Source organism: Hydra vulgaris, chromosome 01 (assembly GCF_038396675.1).
Source record: "Hydra vulgaris chromosome 01, alternate assembly HydraT2T_AEP".
NCBI lineage: Eukaryota > Metazoa > Cnidaria > Hydrozoa > Anthoathecata > Hydridae > Hydra > Hydra vulgaris.
Genome location: NC_088920.1, coordinates 6350359 through 6364339, shown reverse-complemented (window position 1 = coordinate 6364339; position 13981 = coordinate 6350359). Strand labels below are relative to the sequence as shown.

Sequence of the window (13981 nt, the reverse complement as noted above, 5' to 3'; positions counted from 1 at the left end):
TATGTTCATCATGTAGATATTCAGGGTAATCTAAATCTACCTCTAGTATACATTGGAACTGATTTCCACTTTTCTATTTCATTTTCATCCATCCATTTAAAACCATGTGTTGGAAGTGGTTTACTCATTGCCCATCCATATAAGTTATTAGCATCTAAATATTGGATGAATGTTGATGGTTTGCTTTGATCATACTCATCACCCATGTACTTATTATTAGAAGTTCCTAACCAATTTGATATCATACTAATTCTACTTCCTATACCTTTCTTTATCATTAGTATCATATCGTAATCACTTAGCAATTCTAATTTTATTTTTGTTTTCTTCAAAGCTGCATCCCAAGTTAATTATGAAGATGTATAATACCAAGCAGGATCTAATTTATAACATTTCATACAAACATCTCTAAAATTTTCACTGACGTCATCTAGTAAGAGCACATCTGAAATATTGTACAAGTCATGATAATCTCTAAATTTTTTGCAATTAAACTCATTCCATACATTTTGTGCATGTGAGTAACCATCATCATTTATGTTTTCATCGTTTAATTTGGAAAAGAATGATTCTTTTGTCGGTAATTGTGTCACATTAAATCTTTTAAAAGAATCAACCGAATCATTTGGGTATACACCTTTTATTAGTAACAAATCTAATTTTTTACCTGAATATAATTTTCCTATATTTTTGCACTGGTCTTTTGCTAAATTCTTTGATAAAGCATCTAAACTAAAAAGCATAAATCTATAACTAAGAAACGAAGTTCACGTTTAACTTCAACTTTCTTACCTTCTTTAATATAATCATCAATTTTAACTTCTCTAGAAAAGCTAGATAAAATGTATACCAAACAATGAAGAAAAGATACTTTTCTTCATTGTTTGGTATACAACTCAATTTTCCTCCTGATAATTTCTTTATAAATAAGTGAGAATCATAACCAGATAAATTGTGAAATAGTACTGGAAAGAATTTTGGAACTTTATAATTTAAATTACAATTTTGATGAGCTGCACCTATATATTTTCCAGTTATATGACAATGGTCACGTACTTTATCTTCATTTAGCTTTTTTCCACAAATGTGACATGATATTGCTGCATTAAAATCATGCTTGTTTATAGTTGTAAATGTCATCTTTTTGGGAAATTTAATTATACCATAAATTTTCTTTATATTTTTTTGTAAACTATAAACAAATATTTGTGCAACATCATCTGTTTTGCTACTTGCAGTAAATACGACTAATTTACCTTGATAAAAGCTTTCATTAAAACATTTAATATAATATCAGAATGAACTTGGAATATGTTTCTGATATTGTTTAGTATAAGATTCATTCGGATTTGTTTCACAAGTTTCAATATGTTTGATAAAACTTTCAACGTCAGCATATACTACAAACGGAACTCTTATTGATTTATTGTGATTAGTAAATTGCATTGTTGAATTTGGTAGTGGAAGTTCAATACGTACTGAATCACGTGTTTCACAATACGATTTATGATTAGATAAAGATTCTTCTTAATTAAATCCCAACAAACAATTTCTACAATAGTGTTATTTGCAATGTTTATTAGATGTTTGTGATGAAAGTAATCTGCTTAAATTTTTTATTAAACTGTAATGATAAGTTTTACCATTTGAGATTAATAGTAAGTCTATTAAATGTTTGCAATTATTATTCTTTGAATCATGCAAAATACGAACTTCAGAGTTTTCATAACCATATACATTGACACTGATATCTTGATAGTTCTTCTCAAATTGTGTAATTTGATTTAATGATACTGGAAAAATTAATGATACTAGAAAATTTTATCCCAGTTTATTTTTTTAGCTTGATCTTCAAGCTCATTATCTACTGTTTGAGGATTATTATCTGTTGGATTTAATGCTCTTGTGACGCACCACTTAAAACATTGATCATCTTCATTCTTTATATTAATTATTGCCTTTTTAGTTGCTAAATTTTTATCAAGTGGAATGTATGATTTTACCCTCATAGGATTATACTCAATAATATTTATATCCATCTTTTCAACAGAAACAAATCTCCAACCTGATCCTGCTTGTAGATATAATGATAATGATTCTAAAATTTTCAGCTTTGATATTTCATAAAACTCATCTAAATCTGTTGTTTCTAATACAACTTGTTTATTCGTTCTAAATGGAGCAGATGTAATTATAGTTTTTCCTGTTTTAATATCAATACGCTCCATTTCACAATAGAGAACTATATAAACTTTAAAATTTTTATTTTCTTTTAGTACTTTAATAGCAATATTTTTAGCAGCATTTATGAAGGATAAAGCATCGTAACTTTCTATCCCTTTAGCTGTAAATTGTTTTTGTAACAGTTATAACAGATGTATTCTTTAATTTAAATTCTATTGGGTTTTTGTAAAACTTATATATACAACTCTACAACTTTAGATTTTAATAAACCAATCTTTATATTGGCTGTTTTTTTAATTTTATCATAAAACAAAAGACATAATCCAATTTGCAAAAGAATTATTCGATTCTTTTTTAGATATTGATGTATTAGTTGCAATATAAGGTGTAGGAGTTAAAATTGTTGAAGATGATATATCTGGAATAGGATCATCTAGTATATTTCTCTGTTCGACTGATGTAGATTGCGTTTGTGTGCGCTCAACAGGTGTGTGCATTAACGCTCTTATGAGATCACTTTTTCTCATTCTATAATTATATTTAATTTTTCGCTCTTTTGCGATTTGTTGTAATTCTCTAACATTTTTGCTTTCAATTTTTTTAAAGCAAGTAATTTTTTTTTAATTTTTATATTCTTTAAATGATTTTTCAAATAAAAAAAAATTGTCGTATTTTTTATTATTAAAAATATTTACACATGTAAATATTTTTTAAACATCTTTTGTTTTTTTATATTTATTCTGATTTTTAAATACATCCCCATCCTCGTATTCTACAATAATAAGTAATATTTCGATATTTTGCAATTTTTTTTTTTTTTTTGTTCTTTATTACAACTTTTTAAAAATTCATTTTACAGTTTTTATAAATAAAATAAAAAAATAAAAATCTATATAGAAGAAAAATAATAAAATAAAAAGATTTTGTAATAAAAATAATAAAGAACGCGGAAACTCGAAGAACACCGGCAGGTCTTGTCACCGAGAACCGCTGAAGTAAAACACTTATTTTAAATTTAAAATAATATAAAAAGCATATACACAAATAACGTTTTTTTCACATTAAACATTAGTCTACAGAATAAAATAATTAAATAAACTTGAAAATATTTTAAAAGTAAATCAATATATTTGTAATTGAAAAAATTAGTTTTTTAAGATTAAATTTAAAAGAATTTAATGTACAATCTTGAGAAATATCATTTGGAGCATTTAAAATAACATTGTTCCATAAAAACGGTCCGCGAAAAGAAATACAAAGTTTTCTACAATTGGTTTGAGAAAACGGTACATTTATTTCTGTCTTTTTGTAGATAAATAAATTATGAAAAGAAATAGGCGATAAGTTTGTTTTACATTGAAACATGAAACATAAAATATTAAAAACATTTAGTTCGTATATATTAAGAACTTTCATTTCATATAAAAGAGGTTTGGCATGAGCAAAACGGCCTTTAAAATTTATAAGCCGTGCAACATGCTTCTGTTGCCAATAAAGAGGTTCAAGTTTTCCTTTATTTTTACTACCCCAAGCAATATTAGCATAGCTTAAATGACAATGAATTAGTGAGTACAGGCCCGGTTCTAACAGTTTTCTATGTGTAGGCGAGATGCAAATTTGCCGCCGCAAAAATTAAAAATGCAATAATTTCCAATTTGAAGGAAAATAGAAAAACACCGAAAATCAAACTTTAATATATTTTTATTTTATTACGAAAAATTATACAAAACTGAATTTATACAAAAATAAAAAACAAAACAAATTCCATTCATGAAAAAATAAAAAACAAATCGTAATTAAAAGTGAATTTTCCTAGCATTTAATTCTGCGAAATCTTTAACCAAATCTTCTATGTCCAAATGATCAGCAATTTCTTTCTCGATGGAAATCGTAGCTAGACCAACTAAACGATCTTGACACATTTGTGATCTGAAATAGGATTTTATTATTTTCAGCTTTGAAAAGCTTCTTTCAGCACTAGCAACTGTGACTGGTAACGTTAGTAGTATGCGAAGAGCTATCGAAAGGTTTGGGAATACTTCGACAACATTAGATGTGTAAATACATTTTTATACACTTTTTGGATCGCTATTGGAAGTATCAAGTCGTCTCCCAATAGCTTTAATTTCATACCAAAGTTCGACCCCGTTGATATCAGATTGGCCATCAGACATAAGCGCTAACTGCAAGTCCTTACAGTGTTTCAATAACTCATCATCCGTAAAGTGTTTGCTGCCAATATTGTAAAGAAACCCAAATAACTCGTTATATTCCGATAATTGCGTAAATCTTTCATTTATTGCTTGAATTGCGATGTCCAATATTCGATTGAAAAAAGATACTCTGAAGTTTTGTTCTGGTGATACTATTGGTTCATCACGACCTTCGTATAGGAAATGTCTACTCTTTCTGCGTACGCGTACGGGATCATCCACATCAAATCCTTCAAAAATTTCTAGTTCAACTGCCAATATTTTTGCATTTTCAACCATTGCGGCAATTTGCAAACTTTTTTTTACTGTTTCTTCTTCGCTAAATCCCAAATGTAAAACATGTATACAAACAAACGCTTTTATTACTATATTATTTATTTGAAAAAATTAGTTTGTATTAAAGTTCCCGTAAAATACAACGCCGCCTAAGCAAAAAATTTGTGGACAAATAGGAAATGTTATAATCTACAAAATCCATAACTTTAAATTATAAAAATGGAGTGAGTACGTAGAACAACTTAGAAATTTAAAAAAAAAAAAAAATAATTTCTTGTTACAAAAAAAAAATTAAAAAATTTTTTTTTTTTGGGAAAACACAAAATAAATTAAGAAAATGCCGCTCTTGAAAAGTGCCGCCGTCGGCTGTCGCCGACGTCGCCTACGCTTAAAACCGGGCCTGAGTGAGTAATATAATTGAATTAATGTATGTCTATTTAATACTCTTCTTGCTTTGTATAAAATCCCTATACTCTTAGAAATTTTATTACATAAATTTGCAATGTGGTTCGTCTAAGTAAGACGTTCATCAATATACACACCTAAAAATTTTGTCACTATAACACGTTTAATAAGAATATCATCAATAAAAAGATTTGGCATATTAATTGGAAGTTGGTGTTTTTTACCAGCTGGATGGAAAAGAATCCATTTAGTTTTTTCAATATTTAATGATAATTTGTTTAATTTAAACCAATTAGAAAACTTTACCCAGTTCAATGTTCATGTTGTTAAATACTGTTATTATGTTATTATAAGAGAGAAATAAGTTGGTATCATCAGCAAACATAATTGTAATTAGATTTGAAGCTTTAAATAGGTCATTAATGTAAATTAAAAATAAAAGAGGTCCTAATATGGATCCTTGCGAAACTCCGCATGTTACATTTAACAAACTAGATGATGTACTTTCATCTGCATAAACAAATTGCTTTCTATTATAAAGGTAACTTTTCAGCAAAACTAATACATTACCAGATATTCAGTACCACTCTAACTTTTTAAAAAGAATTTTGTGATCAATAGTATCAAAAGCTTTCTCTAGGTCTCTGAAAACAGCCAAAGTAAATTGAGAATTTTCGAATGAGTAAGAAATATTTATTGTAACTTCAAGAATTTCGTGTTTAGTGGATTTGTTTTTTTGAAAGCCATATTGGTTTTTGTATAATAAGTTGTTTATAGAAAAGTGATTATATTTTTCGGTGTACAAAATTCTTTCTGAAACTTTAGAGAGCGCAGGAAGAACTGAAATAGGACGATAGTTATTTATGTTGGTAGAGTCACCGTTTTTTAATATTGGTATGACTTTTGCTACCTTTAGGCTTTGTGGAAAAATTCCTTGTATATTGAAATTGAAAAAATTTTAAACAGTACATCTTTTAAAACATTAAATGAACTAATAATAATGTTTCCGTTGACACCATCAGGGCCTACTGATTTGTTTAACTTTAACATTTTAAAAGCATTTTCGAATTTTTCAAAAGATAATTCAAAGTTGTTTAAGTAAAAATTTAAAGGGAAATATAAGTTAGTAATTGGATTGTTCGGTTTATGAATTAATTTGGCAAGATTAGTTTTTACAGACACAAAGTATTTATTAAATTCTTCCGCAATCTTCATTTTATCATATATAAAATCATTATTTTGTCTTATTGTATCAGGTAAAGTGTGAGATAAAGATTTCTTGCCATCATTTGTTTTGGTTTTTAAGTATTTAATGTATAGTTTTTGTTTAATTTTAGAAGACTTACGCAAGCCCTTTGTAATCCATGGTGATTTAATACTTTTAGCATGGAGATTGTGAGTAATTACCGGAAAATTAGCGTTATAGATATCGTAAAATGTTTTGAAAAATGAGTTATAAATTAAATTTGCAAAAGCGGAAACATTAACAAAATTCCAATGAATTAAAGTTAATTGTTCTCTAAAAGATTCAAGGTTATTGTTCGTAAAAATACGTTACTTAGAAGTTAGTTTTTCATTAAACAATAATTTTTTATCTATATTTATATAAAAGAAAATAGGAAAATGATCAGATAAGTCGTTTTTTATTACTCCTTTTTTTAAAGAATTGTTAAAGAGATCAGTGGTCAAAATATTATCAATTAGAGAAACAGATGAGTGTGTAATTCTGGTTGGTTTGTTAATCAATGGAAACGCTCCATTTTCAAAAATATCATTATAAAAAATTCTAATGTTATTATTTACGTGGTATTGAAAACAATCCAAGTTTAGATCTCCTAATACATATATAAATTTATTTTCGTGGTGACTTCTTTTAATGACGTCATTACATAAAAAAGACCTGAAATTTTTAATTTCTCTCAAAGGTGGGCGATAACAACAACTTATGAAAGTATTTTTAGCTTTATTGGTTAAAATTTCAATCGTTAAAACCTCTTTATTGGCATCGGAAATGCTCATGTCATGTCTGGTAAAATATCTCAAACATTTTTTAACATAAATAAGTACGCCTCCGCCGCGTTTGTTTGTTTTTCTTGCTAATGAAATTAGATTAAAACCCGGCAGTTCAAAGTTCATAAAAGAATTTACGTCATCGGAACTGCACCAAGTTTCTGTTAAGCAAATTATGTTAAAAAGATTATAAGTTTCCTCAATAAAATTTTGAAAAGTTCCAGAGTTTTTTTTTTAAACTACGTATATTAATGTGAATCGCATTTAATTTATTATGATCAAGAAATCTTTCAATTTCACGGGTAATTGTCAATATTTTATATATAAATGGTGTGTGAGTTAAAATTTCTGAAGATGCTATATCTGGAATAAGTTCATCTAGTAAATTTTCTATTTTTTATATGACAAGATTTTTTTTTTTTAATTTTTCAGAATTTAATATTTCAATCTTAAGTCCATTATCAACTTTTCCATCATGTAATTCAAGATATCTCCATCCATGCTTAGTTTTACGCAAAGCACTATAAAATGATTTATACATTTTATTTTCTCCTGTCCATGTTAGTCAATTTAACAGTGACTGGTTTTTTCTTTATTGTTCTTAATCTTTCACATTTTGGATCTATTCTTTTTTTTCTTTTTCACGATTTTTTCCAGGTCTCCCAACTGGATTCTTCTCATTTACTTCTTTTACTGAATGTATTCTAGGTCTCCCAACTGATCTTTTCTCATTTACTTCTTTCACTTCAGCCATAATAGATTCTTAATCTAATAACCCATTTTCCACAGCAATTATTAGCAATGTAGCAATATTGTCAGATGTTTTTGAAATGTTATTTTCTTTTAATAGATTTTTTAAACTTTTCTTTGTGTATTTCATTCTTTTTAATATATAAAGAAAAAAAATTAAATAATACTTAAAAAAATTTAATTTTAAAAAAATTTAATAAACAATATTCATTTTATTCCCGTCTGATTGAAATTCTATCATCCTATCTGATATTGCAACTGTAAAAGCTTCAGTACATGTTGGAACAGCTGTATTAAATATTGCTTTAACTTGCGCATCTATTGTTGATGATTTTAATCTTTCTGATTGTTTACTAACATCAAAAACAAAAAGTGGGTATATATCTTTATAGTCAGAAGGAGCTATATTGCTGTGAGTGATCAATTCATTCATTCCATAAAAATTTTCATTTAACACAGCTGCATCTCTATAAGCTCTTAAAAATTGCTGATTTGGGAATGACATATTATAATCAACAGCAGGATATCTTTCTTGATTAAGCATAATGTAAATATTTTTCAAATCGCAATGATCAAATATTGAAGCATTAGCACTTTGATCTCCATTCTTACTTGTTTGAAATCCAACAATAATATATCTTGGATTTTCAGGAGATGACTTTACGCTCAATCTCCAAGAAAATGTAGTAGCTTGTGGAACAGCTATAGTATCACACTGACGCGTTCGAAAACTTACTAGAAGTGTCACTTTCGATTCGATAGATTTATAAAGATTAATCCTTTCTACATCTCATGGTTACACATGTGGCATAAACAATGATATTTTATTAATATTAACTTTCCTAAAGCTGCAGCAGCAAGCTTAAAAATTGCGTCTCGTCAATATCTATTATAAGAGTTATTGTATGTTTAAGCCCATAAATAACTTTATCGTAATCATCACAGAATCCAAAAATGTGTCTTAAAAGAATGCAAAATGAAAATGATCCTTTTGTAGTTGGTTTCTGAATTATGTATGCTTGTCTTATTGCAAACCCTGCGTTATGGTTTAAATACCAATATGACTTGAAAGTCATATTGGTATTTAAGCATTCCTAACATTGTATTTGCTTGACCTGGGCGATAAACAGTTTCTATATTTTGGTTTGATAATTGATATATTATTTCACTAAATAAATACATAATACCATTACTTGTTAGCGTCACTGCATCTGTATTAGCATAAGCCGTTCCATCAGCAAGTTTAACAAGTTGTCCTTCAAATAAGAGATAAGCTTTAGATGGAAGTGTGAACAAATCTTGTTGCTCAATGTTGATTCTTATTTCTCCAGTACTATTTAGACTTGTACGAGCCACTGGCTCATATTCATGGAATTCAAATGTTTCAAATTCAATATCTACAATTGGCATTTCTGTAAAATTTAATACTTTGGAAGTTGGGATTTTGTTTTTTTATATACAATATAAAAAAAAATTTTTTGATGGGCAATTATTAAAAAACTTTATAAAAAATTTAGCAAGTGTACGCGTAAATGGAATCTAGCTACGCATAGCTCATTGATTTAACAAGTTAAATCTATGCAAGTCGAAGGCCTCGTCCTTGTTTAACTAGGTCTTCTATTCTTATAACATTTTTATTTGATACTTTTTTTGCTGATCTTATTGCAAAAACCATCATCAATTTATTTATATTTGTTGTTACCTCATCTACATTATTTTTTTAGATCCTTTGGATCCATAAGAATTAGATCTTTCAGATCCATTATTAATCAGATCATTATATCCAACCAAGTTCGAAATTATTTCATCAATTTTTTTATTAATAACAGGTTGTGAAACTATTTTTAAAGATACTTTATCAATTATTTAATTTCATTTTTCGACTGCAGCATTTGTAGCAGCTTCTATCGCTGATGTTGAAAGTTCTTTTCCTACTGATTTAGCAGCACTTATTGCAGTTTTTCCTAAATTAGTAGAAGCCATTTCTTCAATATAGCTGTTGATACTCTTGTTACATTTGACGCTTTTATTCGTTTAAATAAATCTCTTATACTTTCGAATATACCACTTCCTCCAAAAGCATGTTTCTTTATATATGTCTTATTATAAACAATTAGCATTTTTATGAACTAAATATTTCTTTTTATATGCATTGATACATTATAAATTATTTTTTATTGCTTTATAGCGTGAACTATTTATAACACCTTGACGTATTAATTCATCACAAATTGCAACAGCTTCATTTCTTCCAGTGTTACCTGCTTTCCATGCAGCTATACATAATTAAAGTCTTTCAATTAACGCATTAGGATCGCTAGGAAGAATTATAGTTTGTATGTTTGTTCCTACTCCTGTTCCTTTTGATTAACGCTTTTAATTTTTTTTTTATATCTCTCAAAATGGGGGCTATTATTTCTCTGTATTTTCCACTACGAGACGACTTTGGCTTGTATGGATTTGCATCAGAAGGAATTGCATCTGTTTGTATTATTATATTTTGATAATTTTTAAGGTCAACTTCATTATATATTCCCTCATCAGGTTTAAACTTTGTTAACAATTCCCAAAGTCTAGAAGTAGCGTAGTATGTTTCATCATCAATAGTTACATTATCTTCACTAATATGTATTGGCTTTTTTCAAATATAAAATATACCATCTTCATTACGTATCCCAAATGTAGTATCTGTAGATTTTTTACAAGTAGCATACATTTTTAGATAACCTGCTGCAATTTTTACTAGCCTCATATCTTTATTTTCTTTATGATAAAGCAATAGTTCTTTAGAATCAGTTATCATTATCTCTCCATTTGCTTCAGGATAAAAATTTGAAAAAGTGAGTGCGTAATTTATTTATGTTTTTTTTTATTCAATCTTGACTATCAATTAATGGCTTGTACAATTTTTCTAAGTCTGACTGTAAATTAGTTTCACCCATCTTTTAATTTAAATTATTCTGCTGTATTCTTTTTTTAATCTCTAAGAATTCTTTGACAATTTTGCCTCTTTTTTCAGAATCTTTAATTTTTAGAAATGACATTTTACTTTTTTTATAAGAAATATAAAAAATACAACATAATTTGTTATGCTGGGTTTTTATGTTTTACGTTTTATTTTAATACACTATTTTATGTTTTGACGTTTACATTTTTACTAAATCTGTTTTTGAGTATTTTAATTGCTTCATCTCATCCTTGTTTAATTAATGATTCTTTAATTTGTTCATTAATTAATTCTTTTGAATTTGTTCCAATTTGCTCAAGCATAGCTTTAAATTTTTTAAGTTCTTTAAGTATTAGTTTAAATTCATTGTCATCTATACTTCCATCTACTAAAGCTTTAGAAATATAGTCACTTATTGAATTTAGTTTTGAATCAGCAAGTAATTTAATCGTTTCATGCTTTTCTGCTTTTAAATCTAATTTTTTATTAACTTGAACTCCGATTAATGGCAAAACACCTGCTCCTAATGCTGCACCTTTACATGCAATAGGTACTAGTGCTGCAATTATTGTTACTAAAAAGCAAATTCCAATTGTTCCGAGAGCCATAGTGCTTGTTAGTAATGAATTAATAATTGCTGAAATTATTTTTTCAGCTCTATGACTTTTTACTTAACATATTTTTCTTTTCTCTCTCACTCTTTATTTCTTTTTGAATCTCACTAATTGTGTTTAGACGATAAATATGTGCACTAATAATCTTATTTTTTTCATCAGGTGCACTTTGGAAGATTTGGATATATTTTATTGAAAGTTTTATTATCATTTGCACTCTGTGCATTCGGTATATCTGAACAAATATTATTACACAGCTTTTTGCAATTACACTCCATTTTAATAAGTAAAAATTATTTTTTTAAAATATTTTTTAAAAAATATTTACAATAAATTTGCAAAACTTAAACTCCCTTTTTAATCAATAGATCAGAATCAGAATTATCAAAAGCATTTATTATAATATCATCAACAGTTTCCGATATTACAGAGTTTTGAAAACTTAACATTTTTAATTTAAGTTCTTCTTTTAATGAAACTAACGCAACACCTTCCTTAACTACTTAACCAAACTTTAAAAGAATATATTGATGTGATAGAGATTTTAAAGTAATGTCGTGTTGCACAAATATTTCACATTTATTATCATTTATTAATATTGAAGGGTGCTCCCAATCTTTGTGTACTTTAGAAGGAAGATGTATTTTTAGAGGTTCATCTAGTAAATATTTGTTTATAAATTTGTGTATTGACGGATTATTTTTAGGCATTTTATTATACATATAAAAAAAATTTCAAGAAATCATAAAAGTATATTCAAAAATGGAATATTAACAAATGGTGAATTTGGTCCTAATAATAAGCCTGATCCTGTTGATGTATATCCATATCCACTACGTAAGTACAATCCATCACCTACAGAACCTCCTTTACTCCATGGTCTCAAATATAAATCATTTCCTACAGCTGTCATTTTAACTCCTTTTCCATTCTTTTGTAAGTACACAATACCCCTTCCAGCAATTTTATCAACCATTGCTGATCCAGCTGCTGAACCTACTCCTATTATTAAGCCTGTTGCAAGTGCTGGAGCAACACTTGATAATGAAAATCTTCCAGTTGTACCAAGAAAAGGTAATAGTGCACCAATAAATCCACCCTCTATTTTAGAATTGTGAATGAGTTGTGCTTTACTTAAACTAATTATTACACCTGTACCATTTTCATATGCTTTTGTAATTTTATTCAATTGTCTTTTTGTTACAGCTAATACATGCTTACCTTTCAGATCTGAATGCGATAATTGAATTCTAGCTCCATAACCATCTTCATAAATTGTTTTTTTAATTTTTCCCAATTGACCGTGTGAAATATTTACTTTAATACTAATATATTTACTCATTTTTATATAAGATATAAAATAATTTTAAAAAAAATTACAAAAAAATTGTTTTACTTCTTTTATATAAAATGTAATAGTTACTTTTTCTCCTCGTAAATTCAAAAGACTTCCATTTTGATCAAGCAATTTATTTTCCATTCTTTATATTGTTTTTAGTGTTAATGGTAAATAAAATAAGTTATACGGCTCCAGAGCAATTTTATAACCAGGACCTACAGTTGGAAAAAATGAATATATAACGTCATCAGTTCCTCCATTTATATACGATAATCCTATTATATCATTTGTTACTCGTATACTATTAACATTTATTATGTTTACTATATTAGATGATATATTGTAGCCAGCTGACAATATTCCACTGTCAAAACCAAAAACAGTTCTAATTGAATTTGAAGTTTTAAAATCAACTTTATAACCAGCTGCAATAGTTAAAGCTGATCTTAATGTATTACTATTTCCTTCCATTGTAATATTTGCAACTACTCCACTTGCATCAGCGTTTCCTGTCATAATCAATTGGATATATTTATTTATATTATTAATTTCATAACATCCCTCTGGAATTTTTATGTCCTTCCAAGTTGCTCCATTATTTGCGCTATATCAAAAATTGTTGTTTGAAAAGTTAATATTTTGAAAACTGTAATATGTCTCTAAACTAACTAGAGCAATTCCATATTCTCTAACTTCTTTAAGTGTAATAATAGGGGAAAATTTAGTTTTCAATATACTGCTTTTTCTGCTCACTAATAAATATGCCATTTTTGTTTTTTTATATAGAAGATAATATTTTTTATATTTTTTTATATTCATTTTTTTTTGTTTCAACAAGTTGGTATATGAAACTTATCTAATCCACTTCTATATTTTCCATAATCTTTTTTTAGAAGATAGATCTATAATAACAAATCCATAAGGCTCTGACCAAGCTTTCTTACAAAAATTGTTAAACTCATCTTTTTCATATCACTTGAAACTAAATGTGATTTAAGTTCTTTGAATCTTGTGGAAATAAGCAAATAAAACTTGTATTTTCTCGTATAGTTTGCCTAGGTAACATAAAATAATTTTGTGCAATATAGAAACTACATTACTATGTCTTCCTCTTATATAATAATTTTCACAATTATTGTGCTTTGTTAATTGTAAATCATTAAATATCATTAAACTATTCTTATGAATATCAAGATCTTGAAGATCTGGTACACCTTCTGCAGTTTCAAAAAACTTACACCCG

General features: G+C 27.3%; 1 protein-coding gene across 1 annotated transcript; it reads right to left on the bottom strand.

Annotated features, from left to right (window-relative positions):
* Positions 1-350: 350 nt before the first annotated feature.
* LOC136074013 (uncharacterized) lies at positions 351-2228 on the bottom strand. The gene is made up of 5 exons (XM_065786309.1): positions 1925-2228; positions 1644-1793; positions 1305-1526; positions 872-1256; positions 351-732 (listed from the first exon to the last, which is right to left on the bottom strand). The coding sequence occupies exons 1-5, from the start codon at positions 2226-2228 to the stop codon at positions 351-353; spliced, it is 1443 nt and encodes a 480-aa protein (XP_065642381.1).
* Positions 2229-13981: the final 11753 nt, after the last annotated feature.

What these genes read in the sequence shown, in the direction of transcription:
- LOC136074013 (XM_065786309.1), bottom strand. Translation starts at nt 2,228, where the DNA reads ATGGAGCGTATTGATATTAAAACAGGAAAAACTATAATTACATCTGCT. An exon ending in AAAGAATGAAGATGATCAAT is followed by an intron (nt 1,794 to 1,924) that starts GTTTTAAGTGGT and finishes TAATTTTTCCAG; the next exon opens with TATCATTAAATCAAATTACA. An exon ending in ATACCAAACAATGAAGAAAA is followed by an intron (nt 733 to 871) that starts GTATCTTTTCTT and finishes TATGCTTTTTAG; the next exon opens with TTTAGATGCTTTATCAAAGA.